Here is a 17581-nt window from a genome sequence, read left to right as displayed (position 1 = left end):
ATCTTGAGCCAGTGAGACCTGAACTGCCAAACTCTGGCAGCCAGTGGATCAGCAAAAGTAGCCTGCAGTACTGCACTGCATCACCGCAGCTCAGTAGAATAGGTGAAGAATGGCGCACAAATTGAAGAAGAGAAACTCTTTATGTGAAATTGAACCGGAAGAGAGGGCAATTTTGGAAGCACAGATTAAATTTCTGGAATGACTCACTTAGTGATGGTAATCCACTAAGTGATGGTAACTCGCTTAGTGACGGTGTCAGTGTTCAGGGAGAAGCTGAAAAGATATGAAGCTAGAGAAGGTTGAAGCACAGGAGCAATCAATGCCACACAGATCAGAGCGATGGAACAAAGAGATTCCATTGACAGATATTCTACTAGTAAAGTTAAAGTGTGTAATGTATGATATGAGCCAAGGATCTATAAGGAAGTATTGGCATTACCTAAAATTGAACAAGTAAAATGGAAAGAAGCCATGGACAAGGAAATGAAATCCATGGGAGAACATAGTGTTCACATCTATGACTTTACCACAGCAAAACTGTAGAATGCAAGTCAGTATACAAGAAAATACTGCCCAATAATGAGGTACAATTTAAAACAAGGTTAGTAGCACAAGGGTTTTCACAAATGAAAAATGTGCATTATGGTGAGGTATTTGCGCCAACTGTAAAGAGTGAAAGCATCAGGCTGGCACTAGCGTTGGCAGTGGCACATGGCCATAAAATCTGGCATTTTGACATAACCACTGCATTCCTCAATGCAGAATTAGAGGAAGAAATTTACATGGTTCAAGCACCACCAGGGTATGAAAATAAAAAGCCTGACATGGTGTATAAATTGAACAAGGCCATTTATGGGCTGAAGCAGTCAGCCAGGAATTAGAATATATGTCTAGATAAAGCACTGAAAGGTCTTGGGTTCAAGAGTTGCAAGGCTGATGGTTGCATATACAACTGGAAATCCCCACCTTGTAATAGGTGGGGATTGTCAACTATTAGCATTTGTGGATGATCTTTTGCTTCATTGCAAAGGATGTATCACAGGTAAACGAATTTGCTAATAAGTTAGAAAAGAAATTTGAATTAAAGAATTTGGGAGAAATAAAACATTATCTCCATGTGGAGATACAAAAAAACTGAGAAAAGTAGTTATATTCTCAATTATATTCTCAGTCCTCCAGCTCCTATGATGGGAGACAGACAGGGGAAGATTTCCCACCAGACAGGGAAATGCTAACAATGTCTGGGATTGGGAGAAGAACATCTTTGTTATGTTGTGTGTGTTTGTGCGTGTGCACACACAACACACCACTCCAAGCTTGGAGGCTTTTATCCACATCTGAGCTTGCAAACTGCCAATCATGCCTAGGTTTGAGAAGACCCTCTCCTTTCTATGTGGATAAAAGTCCCCAAACTTAAAATACAGTGTGTGTGCGCACGCGTATAAACACACACACACACACACACACACACGGTTGCCTGCCAGCAGTTTGGGAAGGCAAAGAGCTTGTGGGGCACTGAACTGTCCCCATGTTGAGTTAGCCATCATGACTTGCTCTATCCTGAGTAATCTGCGCCCAATAAGTGGCATTGAGCCAGTCACATCTACCCAGCTATGCCCACCTAGTTGTGGTGACTGGCTGTGACCACCCAGCCACCCCAACCAGCCATGCCCACCTGGCCACTGTAAGTCATCATAGTCTTACATGCGACTAGCCCTTTGAGGGCAACCATAATGGTGATGTGGCTCTCAATGAAATTGAGTTTGACACCCCTGATCTTGGTGGTTCTATGTCCTCTTTTACTTTTCTCTTCTTGATGTGTTAGCTACTAAGTTATCTTTTTTTCTATATCCTTCTATGTTTTTTCAAAGATCCCCAGTCAAATTCAGGAAGTAGCACAACCTTAAGCATGCATCTAACTTGGCTCTTTCTCTATGACTGGTGGGCCTTTAAAAATATTAACTGTGGCTCCATTCAGTAAAATCACCCCATGGTGTAGAAGTACTATATTTCGATTCCACAAAATTCTAAATGAATGAAGGCAAATATACATGTCCCAGGATAGTATTGCAGGATCTAATCTGATTGGATCCAGATTGAATCCTGCAAAGTTAAAAATTATTTACATTTTTTTATTTCTGTATTTCATCTAATCCTCACTTTCTTTAATTCCATTGTGTGTAACTATATTTTTTGGGTTCGTTAATTTTAATCTGTTTTTAAATCTGCAACTCTCCTTTATGGGTAGAATTGCAGCAATAAAAATGAATATCCTACCTAAAATACTTTTTCTTTTCCAAAACATACCAATAAAATTAGAGAAAAAATACTTTGAAGATTTGAATAAAACAATATTGAAATATATTTGGCAGGGGAGGAAACAGAGAATTAAATTAAAATTATTACAAGATGCCAAAGAAAGAGGGAGATTTGGTTTATCTGATTGGGAGCTGTATTACCAATCCCCTGCATTAAATTGGGTGTGAGAGTGGATAAAATTAAAAAATAGGAGGTTACTAACAGTGGAGGGACATGACCTACAACCAGGATGGCATGCTTTTTTATGGGATGAAAGACATACAGTCCAACAGTACTTCCAGAGGCATTATGTAAGACATAATCTACTTAAGGTATGGATAAAAACTAAGCAGCAAAATTACATAAAGAATCCAGTATGGCTCTCAACACTAGAAGCAATAGTGCATCCAAATTTTATTAATATGGGGAAAGTCATTACATACAAAAATCTACTAGATGGAAAAGGAGAACTAAAATCCAGACACGAACTGAAAGAAAGGATACAACTCCAATGGTGGGCATACCTACAAATCCAATCAAGATTCAAGAAAGACATGAAAGAATGGGACATACAGAGAGAATTGATGGCATTGGATAAGATACTATTAGGAATGGAGGGGAAAACAATCAAGAGAATATACAAATATCTACTAGAATATAAAATGGAGGTCGAAGAAGTAATAATAAAATGGGTTCAAAATTTTGGTAATAGAGTTAGACAATTGGCAAAAGTTATGGGAAAGAAATAGAAAATTAACATTGACAACTTCGTATAAAGAGAACCAATATAAAATGTTTTACAGATGGCATCTTCCTCCAACTAGATTGGCCAAAATTAATAAAAGTACATCACCACATTGCTGGAAATGTAACATAGAGATAGGGACCTATTATCATATGTGGTGGAAATGTATAAAAGCAAAAAAAAAAAAAAAAAAAAACTGGTGGAAAATAAAGGTTTGGATAGAAGAGATGGTTAACCAGAAAGTAGAGTTCAAACCAGAACGTTCTTACTGAGAATTATTAATGAGAAATACAGTAAAGGAACAATATATTTAATGATACATAATAATAACAGAGATTGGTGTATGCCCAAAACTGGAAGAATGAAGATACCCCTACAGAAAGTGAAATAATAAGGAAAATATTAGTCTGTGCAGAGATGGACAGACTAATTTTAGAAATCAAAGATAAGGATGAGACAGAGTACTATGAAGTCTGAAGTAAAATGTATCAGTGGCTAAAGTCAAGGAAAAAGAAAGGATTGACGCTTTATAGGAATGAAAGCTAAATTTTTGTAAACCAAAGAGAATGGAATATAATGGACAAATATGAGATGATACAAATGCATGAGTATAAAAGACAGCTGTAAATATGTATATAAATGTATATAAATGTAAATAGAAATAATATGCAGCTAGCACTATACTAATAACATAAGGGAAAAAGGAAATTAACTGTTACGTGTATCTCTATACTATAGTTCATATGGCCAAAATGATGGCCAAGAAAGTTGCACTGTGTTCAATTGTTTTTAATGTTTATTCAATAAAATTTATTTATTTTTAAAAAATTATCTATTTTCAGACTAACACACTTGGGAACTCAGGAATTTTGTTTCCTCTCAGTTTAGTTATAAGTTCAGGATACACAGAGGAAAAGAGAACTAGTATATGGAAGCTGGCAATCATAACAGCAGTTTATCTTCTCACACATAGATGGTGAGGAACAAAAAATCAAGGGAGCTGATCAGAACTTCACATTAGATCTTCCATGTTTCTTTACACTGCTGTCTAAATTGTTCATTTTTACTTCACTTTATATTGCAGTCTCTATTTGTACAAAATGCAACATTTCTCAGACTTCTCATTTGGGTAAAAGAACTCAGCCTCCCTTTTTTAGCATTTCATATCTGCCTAAGACATTCTCTCTCTCCCTTTGTGGTTTCAAATACAGGAAACAGGCTACCCACCCAAAGGTTAACGGAACAGTGGAGTGATGAAACAAGTTAGCAAGCAAGCACTTTTGAAACTGTTACACCCAAAAGAGTATCCATCATGCTTTAATATTACTTTAAAAGTAAAAATCATGTACTAGATGACTAAAGGCTGACTAAAAGATTATGGCTGCCTCATTTATACTTCTGTCCTGTCTAAAATGAGTAGTGTTCTAACACATCAAAATTTTAAACTTTTGACAGATGTACCATAAAAAGTCAAAAGCCCCAACACCAACAACAGAAGAAAAAAATGCAAATTACACCTAGATTGAGAGGTAATTACTATGCAATGACTCAAAGAAAAGAAATTCCAGGTTGTCTTGTGGTGATGGGTTCTCATGATGCATTACTACATAAGTAGCACCAACTAAGTAGCTGCTTCCTTCATATACAGTATTATTGTACGAGGGGGTGGGGGGATGGATACACAGACAGATACAACAGGATTGTTTGACTATGGAGATTCTCAGTTATCCAGGTCATGGCTGTCCCAAAGATGATTTTTCAAAAGGCTACTGGATTTTCTTTGTTTTTTCTCTTTAAGATGTTTTGGTTCTCATTCAAGAAGCATTTTCAGTTCTGACTGAATGGTAGGGAATGGAAGGATTAATATTCCTGGCAATCATCTAGTGTTAGCACTTTGAAAGTCAGACATTAGGTCACAGAGAGTCATTGAGAAGCCTTGGGGGTTGATTGTGCCCTCAGGGTCACCTGAATCAGAGTGCAAATGGGTATGGAATCTTCTTGGAACTACTGAAAGGACTCTGTTGTAAACAAGAGATAGGTAGTGTCGTATCCCTTGCCCTCTGTTGAGAGAGGTCTGTTCAATTTTAACATAGATGGCCTCTTTCAACCCTCTTTCTAACCAGTGGTCCTCTCTGTCCAGAATGTGAGTTTAAAGAAAACTTGGGTGGGAGTTTGCTTTTTTGCTTTTTCAGCAAATATCCCCAGTAGCCCCAGTAGGATAGGACTGGGAACTTTTTTCCCACTTGATCAGGCCAAAGTGGAACATTTTCATTTTCCCATCTTTGAATGAATTGGCAGCAAGCTTGTTCAGGTGGAATGTGGAATGCCACCCTCCACAAATAAAATGAAAACTCCTTGCTTGCAATATTTACATTTCAAAAATTCCTGATTTAGTGATTTAATGCATTAAGAAGGTAATTAGAGCAGAAAAGTGACTAAATAAGTGGGTCAGAGAAATGCTATGGACAGTGTACTTAGGCTTCAGTAAGGTATTTGACAAAGTAGAGCACATGCTACTTCTTGGTAAGATAGAACAATATGGGACACACAGTACAACCACCAGATCAATTCACAATTGCATGACCAAGTGTATTACATCTACATCAGCCTTTCTGGCTCTGTGGAATGGCAGCAGCAGCGGGGGAGGTTTCATGCGTCCGCGCCACTTGTACAAATGCAGCCTTGCACATTTGTCTGCCACTTGTGTTGGGGATCCCTGATCTACATGAAGAGAAGCATTGTACTTCAAGGTTCTGTTAGGCCTAGAACATTTTCATAAAAGAGCTAGATGAGGGAATAGCAGGGAACTCATCAATTTTGCAGACAACACCAACCTAGGGGGAATAGTTAATTCTTTGGAAGATTCAGAAGGATTTTGACAGTCTTGAATACCATGCCCTATTCAATAAATTGCAATTCAGTGGTGACAAAAGTAAGGTCCTACACTTAGGCAAGAAAAACCAAATGCACAATTATAGAACAGGTGGTATCTGGCTCAACAAATTGGGTTTTAGAATTGAGAAAAAGATGAAGTACTTAGGGTTTATGTTGACAAATGCAAACATAAAACTGTTCCAAAATAATTGTGTGCCTCTTTGGAGGGATATTAAACAGGACCTATGAAGATGGGACAAACTGCACCTATCACTATTGGGTAGAATTTCTGTAATTAAGATAAATATTTTACCAAAGATACCTTTTTAATTCCAGACATTACCAATACTCACAACTGTTAATCCATTTAAACAATGGCAGAAGGATAGTTCAAAGTTTATATAAGGAAAAAAACAAGAATTAGATACAAGCTATTGCAAGATGCGAAGGAAAGAGGGTTTGGATTTATCAGACTTGAAATTGTATTTTGATGCATACTGTCTGGCCTGGTTAAAAGAATCAGAACAAGAGGTTGCTTGAATTAGAGGGCCATGAATTAAGGTTTGAGTGGCACGATTATCCATGGTATGATAAAACTAAGTTAATGTTGACTTTAATATTTTGCTAGACATGCCAAATTAAGAGTTTGGAATAAATATAAAACAAGGTTCTCTACGAAATTGCCTCTTTAGGAAGCTTTTTAAAGAAATGACGACCTACACTAAAGTTGAGGGAAGAACTTTAATCAGAAGGTTATGTTTGCCATTGGTTGACAAATCAACTGAAAGAAGGATTTAAATTAGGTAAAGAGAGTTATGAGTTTGATTTCATTAAAAATGAATTGGAAAACTTACTGTGTGGAAATGATGAACATATTGCTAAGATTTATAAAATGTTATTGAAATTAAATTTGGAAAGTGAACATGAAAAACATTGTATGATTCAGTGGACCAGGAATTTTGGATAAAATGTGAAGCTTAAATAATGGGAAAATATGTGAATGAAGTGTTTAAAATTTACATTAAATTATAATATAAAGAAAAATTTTATAAGGTGATGTATCACTGTTATTTAACACCGGATAAGTTACCTAGAATGTATAAAGGTATTTCAAATTAATGTTGGAAGTGTAAAAGTAAAGAAGCAACTTTTTATCATTAATGGTGGACATGTGATAAAGCAAAGAAATTTTGCAGCAAGATTCATATTTTAATACAGATTTTTTTTAAATGAAGATAAAGATGAAACCAGAAACTTTTCTTTTGGGTTTAATGGAAAAAGATGGGAAAAAATGCAGAACTTTGAATGCAGAACTATCTTCTATAGTATATGTTGACAGCAGCAAGACTACTGTACGCACAAAAATGGAAGGACATTTTGATTCCCTCCGTGGGCTGCAGAAGCTGATAGAGTTGGCAGAAATGGTCAAATTGACCGTTTTGATAAAAGAAAAGAATATAAGGATTTCCGGGTGGACTTCCGTTGCCTTCAGAGTAAGGACTGCGAACACCGTGGCCCCGTTCCGAGCTCAACTCGTCAGAGGGCCCCAATCTGAGCCATAGATACCCTAGAGGGGTGGTGAAGAAAAGGGTCTGCCTGGCAGGTAGAGAAGAGCCTCATTTCTCCTCCTTGACATGGAAAGCCCCCTCATCCGAAGACGAGTGCAGCGGTAGCCAAAATGGCTGCCACGAAGACAGAGACAGTTTGAATATCTAAGACTATGCAGGAGCAGAGAGACTGTGAATGGTGTGCAACCTGGGTGAGAATACTTTTGAATTGCTAAATGTAACCCCAATAAAGATATCAGAAAAGAGGACTCATAAGGATTTTTGATTTAGCAGCGCCTTAATACTGGAGAAGAATCTATAAGATACTAAAAAAACTTAATCCTAAAAATTGAAAGATGGAAGGAAAGTAAAATGAAGAATAAAGAAAAAGTTTTTTAAAGAATAAGCAGAAAATTGGATTTTGTGATTGGACAGGATTTGGCTTTGGATACGCATTATTTAAAATGCTGTAATCGATTTACAAAAAGGAATATATATATATATATATATATATATATATATATATATATATATATATATATATATATATATATATATATATATATATATATATATATATTATATTATCTATCTATCTATCTAACTTCTTGAAATATTGGTAAATTTGATTTAAAAAAAAAGACCAAAGAGACGGGGGCGAGGGGGAATGTGGAAACTGATTTAAGAGTGCCACGTGCTGTCAAAAGAAAATATTGTAGATCCCTCAAGTTTTGAAAGGACTTGAGTCAAGAAGAATTGAAAGAAAGAATTAAAGGAACTTTATTACTAAAAGACCCCAGAAAATTATAATACAAAATTTAACTGATAGAAAAATTGATGAAGGTATCACCCTTGGATTATTTAAAAGATAGACTGATTAACTGTGGGATATAAAGACTCCTGGACATTGGATTTATAGTTTGAAAAGCGATTCTGGTTTGAATAAAAGATTGTTTGACAATTGGATAGCAGAAACAGATTAAATAAAAACAAGGATGAGCGGAATATGCAAAGAAATTGTGTTGGAACTACAGACTATAAAAGACACTATGAATAGAAGATTTGAGGACATTTTGAACAAAATACAGAGTGTGCCAGAAGAGCTAGAAATGGAAACGCAAATAACAGAAAGAAAACAAGAGATACAGGAAGAGGAGGAGCAAACTGACAGAACAACCAGAAAAATAGAACAGATGGAACAATAAATAAAAAAAATAAAAAGATAATAAAACTTAAATTTATAACGATTGATGCAATAAATCAAGGGGAGAATATTTTAAGGGAAAAGCAACAGGGAATGAAATTACAGAGAGTACTTTGAGAAGATGGGGTAAAATTAGATAATTGGAAAAGGAGACAATGGAATATAATAGAGAAGGGAGTAACGATTAAGAGGAAGGGTCAAATAATGATAGAAAATGGGACACAAGCTTGCAAGCGATTAATGCTTTAATAAGAGGAAGAGACGATGGTTGAAAATGGGAAAGATAAGGATTCCACATGAATGTGTATTATTATGCAAGATACATAGTAGTTAATTATAATAAACATGAAATTAATGCTTGAGTATAGGATTATTATTAAAGATAGATAATTGATAATGATAAAAAGAAAATTAATATGGTAATTGTAATAAACATGGAATTAATATTTTATTACAGGATTATTATCAAAGATATATAATTGTTAAGTATAATAAGTATGAAAATTAATATTGTAAGAAAAGAAATGACATGTGGAATCTGAGATATAAAAAGAATATAGTGAAATATGGTATTAGATAAAAGTGATTATATTATTACTAAAATTGTATAATTTGCTAAATGTAAATAAGATTAATATTACTTTGTTTGTATTACGATGAGACCAGAAAGGGATTTCATTTTAAATATAATAGTGGCACAACTAAGAACCAAGAATGGGATAAATAATGAGAAATGCAAATCAATATGGATTTATGAATGGTTATTAGAATTATATAATTGGTTAAACATGGCAAGTATGACTATTAATATAACATTTATAATAAAAGAAGTAATGTTAAAATTATAGAGATTAGCATAAAAATAGCATATGGGAATATTAATTAAGAATGATAAATTGCATCCATACTAAATTATGTAAGAAAGTTAACAATATCAATATGGAATAATTGTCATGTTTGTTCTAAAATGTAAAATAACCTGGAACCACACAACGATGTGTTCACACAATGATGTGTTTGTAGAAATAAAAAATTAAAAATGTATTAAAAAAAGAAAAGAATATAAGTACCTTTGTTGCCACATGGAGACTGCTTCTGAACTTTGTGCTTGAGATGAAAAAAAAATGAAACTTTGATTTTGGGTTAAAATCGATAGGTGTTTATAGAAATAGCTAGTTTGTATTACTATAAGAAAACAAAAAGTTGTGGTTTGATGTTAATGCTTTATTTTATGCAACAGAGGGAGTCAGAAATCACAACTTTTTTTTCTTTTTTCTAGCCCTTCCTTGCTTCTCTTTCCTTCTTTCTTCCCACTGTTTTCCTATCTACTTTTGTATTTTGTATCTTATCTTGTAACCTAATTAAAAAATATATAAATTAAGTATGAGCCAGCTGGGTGCTAAAACTGCCAAAAAATAAATAAATGTAGTTCTAGGCTGCATGAACAGAGTGGATAGCATCTAGATTCCAAGAAGTGATAGTGCAGCTTTATACTGCACCCGTAAGACCACACACTTGAAATACTGCATCCAATTCTGGTCACTATGATACAAAAAAGATGCTGAGACCTTAGAAAGAGTACAGAGAAGAGCAACAGTGATGATAGTGGGTCCGGAGGCTAAACCATACAACAAACAGGTGAGGGAACTATCGTGTTTCTCAGAAAACACGACCCACCCCAATAATAAGCCCAATCCTAATTTTTGGCAGGTGGGCCTGATATTACCCCTAACCCAAAAATAAGCCCAGGGGGTAGGTATGGCTGGCACGAATGGCGGCACAGACATGGGTGGGGGGAACTCTCCGGCTGCAGAGAGGGGTGAAAGTCATTCTGCACTGAAGCAGAAGCATTCTGAGCTTTCAGCATATCCCAGGATTGCAACTCTGAAGGTTTGGAATGGAGCCTTCAGAGTTGCAATCCTGGGATACGCTGAAGGCTTGGAGTAGAGCAGTTTTCGTGAAAGGCAGGAAAATTCTCCTCCCCATTTTCGTGAAAGGCAGGAAAATGGGGAGGAGAATTTTCCTGCCTGTTATCCACTCCTCTTGCAGCAGGACCCTGCAAGGCTTGTTGTGGCATTGCACTCATGAATGGCAGCACCTCCGTGAGCTTCATAACACCAGTGCAGCTGGCATCCTACCATGAGTAGCTGCGCCAGCATATCTAAACTACGCGCAACAGCACAGCAATCCTTGCAGGGTCCTGCTCAAAGAGGCTGCACCAATGTGATGAACCTCACAGCAATGCCACCGCTCGCACACGCAATGCTACAACAAGGCTTGCAGGGTCCTGGGATATGCTAAAAGCTTGGAGTGGAGCTGTTTTTGCAAAAGACAGGAAAATGGGGAGGGAGAGGGAGCTTGAGGAATGGATGACAAGCAAGAAAATTCCCCTCTCCATTTTCCTGCCGTTCGCCAAAAAGCCTTCATTCCGAACGCTGAAGTTTCAGAATGCAGGCTTCTTTTGCGAAGGAGAGGAAAAGGGGGGGGGGATTTTCCTGCCTGCCATTCTTCTCTCAGTCTGTGCTAAGCTTGAGGAATAGCTCCTTTCGGCCGCTACAGAAGCGGCCCTGTAGAGAGACAAGGGTGCGCGTGGGGTGCTCCTTTCGGCCCTAAAGAAGCGGCCCAATGGAGAGGCAAGGATGCGTGTGGAGTGCTCCTTTCAGCTGCTAAAGAAGCAGCCCAGTGGAGAGATGAGGCGCGTGGGGAGGAAATTAAAGACACCCCTTGAAAAGACAGCCTAGCCGTTTTTTCAGGGGACTAATGGGAGACTTTAACTACCCAGATATCACCTAGGAGACAAACTATGCAGCAAGTGGGAGATCAAACAGATTCCTAACCAGTCTAGCTGACAACTTTGTCATCCAAAAGGTAAAAGCACCACTCAAAAGGTAAACCTTCTACAGAGCTTAAATATTGAGGTGGACCCTAACTTTATTTGCTATTGGTGCTAATAGGCAAATCTGATTATTTTTTATGTTGATGGTTTCTTGATATTTTTTTTGTTGCTTTTGAGCGGAAAGGGGTGTTTTGTATTTTATTGCAAGCATAATACTTTTATATAAATCGCATTTCACACAATTTGTAAAACTATTCCACACTGAACTTTTTTTTTTCAGTTTTTCCAAAATTTCTATTTTGGGGTGGGGGAAACAGGGGAAAATGTTTTTTTTCTCATGGCTTCAAAAATTTTGGAAATTTTACATCTCTATGTAGGAAACATACCATTGTAATAATGGGAGACTTTAACCCCCCTAATATCAACTGGGAGGCAAACTGCAGCAAGTGGAAGATCGAATAGGTTCCTAACCAACCTAGCTGACAACTCTGTCATCCAAAAGGTTAGAGGAGAAACTAGAGAAAAAACTATAATGGACCTAACTCTTACTAATAGAGAAGAAGTGATAGAGGGACTTGAAGTTGCCAGAACTTTGGGCGAAAGTTTGAGCTGATTTTAACAAACTCCGAGACAGCCTAGGAAAGATTCCATGGATGAAAATCCTAAAGGGGAAAAGAACTCACAATGCGTAGGAAACTCTGAAAAATGTGATCATAAAAGCCCAGTCCAGCACAATACCACTGAAAAAGAAGAAAAAGAAATTCAAGAAGGAACCAACTTGGCTGCACAAAGATCTCTCTGATAAACTGAAAGACAAAAAGGACAAGTACAAAAAAATTGAAAGAGGGACACCTCAGCAGATAGGCAGAACCTACAAAGATGAGATCAGGAAAGCAAAGGCTCAGAATGAACAGACTTACAACAAAAGTCAAAAATAATTTTAAAAAGTTTCTTTCAACATATTAATAATAAGAAAAAAGTCAAGGAAACAGTTGGTCCACTAAAGAGAGAAGATGGCAAGGAAGTAATAGGCAGCAGAGAGAAAGCAGAGATACAAAAAAAAAAAACCCAACAAACAAAAAAAAAAAAAACCCCCCCCCCCCCCCCCCCCCCCCCAAAAAAAAAAAAAAAAAAAAACAAAAACCCCCCCCCCCCCCCCCCCCCCCCCCCCGCCCCCCCCCACCCCCCCAACCCCCCCCCCCCCCCCCCCCCCCCCCCCCCCCCCCCCCCCCCCCCCCCCAAAACCACCCCCCCCCACCCCCCTAAGTCATTCTTTGCATTAGTCTTCAAGTAAAAAGAAACTGAAGCCCAACCTACCAAAAACAACTTCTGTAAAAGATAGACTAGAAATAAAAATTAAAATAAGCAAGAGAATGGTAAGACAACATCTGACCTTGATAAATATAAATCATTGGGATCTGACAGATTACATTCCAGAGTTCTGAAGGAGCTGGCGGATTTTATCTCGGAACCATTGTACCATATCTTTCGAAAATCCTGGAGCAATGGGGAAGTACCTGAGGATTGGAAAGGGGCTGATGTGGTTTTATTTTCAAGAAAGGAAAAAATAGACCCAGGAAACTACAGACCAATCAGTCTAACATCAATATCTGGAAAGATCCTGCAAAAAGATAATCAAAAAACAGATCTGCGAACACCTAGAAACAAATAAAGTTCTGTCACCCAGCAATTTACCTCCTGACAGTAAACAGCCTGTTTTAGTTTCAGCACAGCCTGATTAGCACAAGCAGCTGACTGTGGGTTGGATCAGCCTCCTGACAATCAGCTGTTTCAGGTTGCAGGGATTGCCATCACCTACTGCTGCCTTTGTGCACCCCATTTTCAGCCTATTCCAGGTGCAGGGATCGGAACAGGCCAAAAATGGAGCGCGTGGAGGCTGAAAACAGCTGACAGTCGGCAGGTCGATCCAACCAACCATCTGCTGCTTGTGCCAAATCAGGCTGTGCTGAAGCTGGCCAGGCTGTTTGCTGCAAGGGGCAATTGCTAGGAGGCAGAGACCGAAGGGTGGGGGCCAGTGGGTAGGCGGGGCTTCAGCACCATTTGCTGTATAAGACACAGACATTTCTACCCACTTTTGGGAGTGGGAACTGCATCTTATACACTGAAAAATACAGTAACTGGAAAAAAGAACTGGAAATCAGAGCAATAGGACAATGAAAATATCAGCTTGGTGTTCATCAGCTGTGAAAAAACTATTCTATACTGGAGAACTTTAGAAATGCATTGAATGCATTGAAAAATAAAGCATCTTATACAAATGTATGGTATATCTACATCTCAATGCAGTTAAAATGGTTAACTCAAATGGTTACATTTGAACAATATAATTCAGCTGCAAAAGATTGCAACCAAAATGATCAGAGGACTCCAAACGTCCCTTCAAGAAAAGGCAAGGAACCAGGATCTGAGGTGCGAGAAAACAGCAACTGAGGAGACATGAATGAGTTATATTAAACTATTCATGACATTAAAAAGTGAACATGGTGAATTCCCCTGCCACCCAGAAAGGCAACCTGTCATACCAGTTAGAGTTGGACTAGAAACTGGGAGATTATGAGTTGTAGATTCTATGAGGCGCAGAAGGAAGCTGGGTGGTTTTAATTCAATTGCTGTCTCTCGCTCAACCCATCTCACAGGATTGTAATTGGAAGGGAGCATTATAGACACAACCCTGAGTTGCACAAAATAAAGGCAGAATACAAATTGAATAAACAATAAACACTAAGACAAGTTGATCAGTGAAGCTAATTAGAAAACATGGAACAGATAGTTGTGAAATTCATTTCCTCAAGATATATGATGATCCCTAACTTGGACAGTTTTTAAAAGGGATTGCATGATTCAACAAGGCCAACTTTATTAAAGAGGAATCAAAGAGTTATTTTCAGGCTGAAGATAATTTGCTTCCAAATATACGTTGCAAGGGAAAGGTATTTTTCCGGCATCTTTCTTGGAGGAACTGGAGGCATCTGGCTGGCTCCTATTGGAAACCAAATGCTGAACTAAACTGGATCTTGCCTGACTAAACTCTTATATTCTAATCTGCCCTGATCCCTTCAAAAGTACTCTAAGAACAGCTTCAGAGCACTCTGGAAGGAGAATTTACTGCTGGCTAAAAATGCGAATAAAGGTCACAACCTGTTATGTATGTTTACTTTTGCAATGGATCTTAATCCAGGCATGATATACCTGAGTTTAAAACAAAATTGAACGGTGCAAATTACAAATGTTACATGCCATAAAAAAAAATTAAGTGAAGATTCGGCTTAAAGTTAATCAAGGAACAGCCCAAGAACCCTACAAACGCGAACTTTCCAAAAGAGTTGGTGAGGCAAGGCGTGAACCGAGGCCTGAATCATATCCAGGCAGCCAGAATTCAGACTCCGCTATTGGACGGACCCATGAGGAAAGGAAACTTCCTGCTTCGCTCCGTCAAGAAACTGATGGGACAATGTCTGCACCCGTATGCAAGGCCAAGCTTCCAATTTACCAGCGCAGGGAACCAAAGAAAAGGCAGGTAGGTCAGCTCCGCCTAAGGAGTACCCAAATCCCTATGCAATAAGGCAGGTGGCCTCCCTCTCTCTCTCAAGACTACTTACGAATTTCCGCGGTTTCCCGCCGCCGCCGCCGCCGCTTCCACCTGGCTCTCCTGCTGCCGCAGTCACCGAAGGCTCGTCAGCATTCTTGCCTTTCTTCTTCTCTCGACCGGCTCCACGCACGGACCCGGACGCGTTCCCGCCGCTCTCCATTGCACTGGATTGGCAAGGCCCGCGCCCGTAGATGACCCGACTTCAAACTTCAGCGAGTAGAACCAGCAGAGCAGTAGTGGCCAAAACTGAAAGTGCCTTGCTACTTCGGAGACCTGGCGCTCGCAGTAGGACTCCCTCACCAACGGTTAACTCCACTATGAACCGCTGCGCCGGCCTGGCACAGCTTACTGCTTCCTTGTAGTTCGGTATTTACACCACGCCCACTGTGTCGTCATCGCGCTCTATAAAATAGGCTCCTCAAACACGAGAAAGCGGGAAGCCGCCTATCTTTGGTTGAACAGGTACTGTTGTTATAGAGATAGATCTAGTAGAAAGACTAGGGACGAAACTTCCAAGTTCCCTTTGTTTTTTCCTTTCCGGGATCGAAAATGAAGCGACCTAATCAACACAACTATTGAAAGCCAAAAAAAAATCTCATTCATTTTTTCCCTTTCGTTTGAAAAAGGTATGTTTAAATGCAGTTTTTAAACCGTTGTAAATATTTTTTGCTCCGTTTCCAGCAAAATTTCTCAAAGAAATAGCCTTGCTTTCAAAAGTCTTGGATCAATTGACTTGTGTTACCAAGGCTCAAACTATGTTTCATGACATAGACGTTTTAAAAATGGACAAGGACCTACTTTTTCTGCTAGTTTTGCTATGCTGAAATCCAGGATTTTAAAATTGTTTTTACACTAGCAGAAGTCATTTACACAAGGGGTCTCCAACCTTGGCTACTTTAAGACTTCTTCAACTCCCAGAGTTCCTTGGCTGAGGAACTCTGGGAGTTGAAGTCCACAAGTCTTAAAGTTGCCAAAGCTGGAGACCCCTGATTTACACCACAAGTACTCATAATGAAGCCAGTGTTCAACAACATGACTGAACATTATAGTTCCATAACATTATAGCTTTTTTCTCTCCATTGCCAAAAGCCTAAAACATTTTTGTACAGGTAATCCCCAGGTTACGAGCGTATTCGAACTTATGCAATAAGTCGATATCTTTTTCTCTGTGACAGGCCCAGGGGTGGGATGGAAATACACTGCTCAAAAAAATAAAGGGAACACTTAAACAACACAATGTAACCCCAAGTCAATCACACTTCTGTGAAATCAAACTGTCCACTTAGGTAGCAACACTGATTGACTATCAATTTCACATGCTTGTGCAAATGGAATAGACAACAGGTGGAAAGCATAGGCAGTTAGCAAGACATCCCCAATAAAGGAGTGGTTCTGCAGGTGGTGACCACAGACCACTTCTCAGTTCCTATGCTTTCTGGCTGGTGGTTTGGTCACTTTTGAATGCTGGCGGTACTTTCACTCTAGTGGTAGCATGAGATGGAGTCTACAACCCACACAAGTGGTTCAGGTAGTGCAGCTCATCCAGGATGGCACATCAATGCGAGCTGTGGCAAGAAGGTTTGCTGTGTCTGTCAGCGTAGTGTCCAGAGCATGGAGGCACTACCAGGAGACAGGCCAGTACATCAGGAGACGTGGAGGAGGCCGTAGGAGGGCAACAACCCAGCATCAGGACCGCTACCTCCGCCTTTGTGCAAGGAGGGACAGGAGCAGCACTGCCAGAGCTCTGCAAAATGACCTCCAGAGAGCTACAAATGTGCATGTGGCTGCTCAAACGGTCAGAAACAGACTCCATGAGGGTGGTATGAGAGCCCGACGTCCACAGGTGGGGGTTGTGCTTACAGCCCAACACTGTGCAGGATGTTTGGCATTTGCCAGAGAACACCAAGATTGGCAAATTCGTCACTGGCGCCCTGTGCTCTTCACAGATGAAAGCAGGTTCACACTGAGCACATGTGACAGACGTGACAGGGTCTGGAGATGCCATGGAGAACATTCTGCTGCCTGCAACATCCTCCAGCATGACCGGTTTGGCAGTGGGTCAGTAATGGTGTGGGGTGGCATTTCTTTAGCGGGCCGCACAGCCCTCCATGTGCTCGCCAGAGGTAGCCTGACTGCCATTAGGTACCGAGATGAGATCCTCAGACCCCTTGTGAGACCATATGCTGGTGCGGTTGGCCCTGGGTTCCTCCTAATGCAAGACAATGCTAGACCTCATGTGGCTGGAGTGTGTCAGCAGTTCCTGCAAGACAAAGGCATTGGTGCTGTTAAGCCTGGATTCCCCAACGGGTGTTAAGGAAAACAAACTAAACAGAACGTGCAGTGAAGTCAGATAGGCAGACAGGTAAATGTGTGAGATAAGTTTTTTAGTTAACATGCAGTAAAAATACAGATACGCTTGTGCTATCAAAAATATAGTTTATTCCATTAAAGAATTATAGCATAGTCA

General features: G+C 39.1%; 1 protein-coding gene across 1 annotated transcript in view; it reads right to left on the bottom strand.

The window, feature by feature from the left end:
- DIAPH1 (diaphanous related formin 1) overlaps positions 1 to 15502 on the bottom strand; it is a 156658-nt gene extending 141156 nt beyond the window's left edge. Inside the window, 1 exon segment of the mRNA XM_087960995.1 lies at positions 15125 to 15502. Coding sequence (XP_087817121.1) covers positions 15125 to 15274 — 150 coding nt within the window. The 5' untranslated portion in view covers positions 15275 to 15502.
- Between the last annotated feature and the right edge of the window lie 2079 nt (positions 15503 to 17581).

The sequence above is a fragment of the Notechis scutatus genome, chromosome 3, assembly GCF_049901735.1.
Source record: "Notechis scutatus isolate UNSWTSFEM ecotype Mainland chromosome 3, rNotScu1.2, whole genome shotgun sequence".
Taxonomy (NCBI): Eukaryota; Metazoa; Chordata; class Lepidosauria; order Squamata; family Elapidae; genus Notechis; species Notechis scutatus.
Note: the sequence above shows the minus strand (reverse complement) of the source record. Positions and strands in the feature narration are given on the sequence as shown.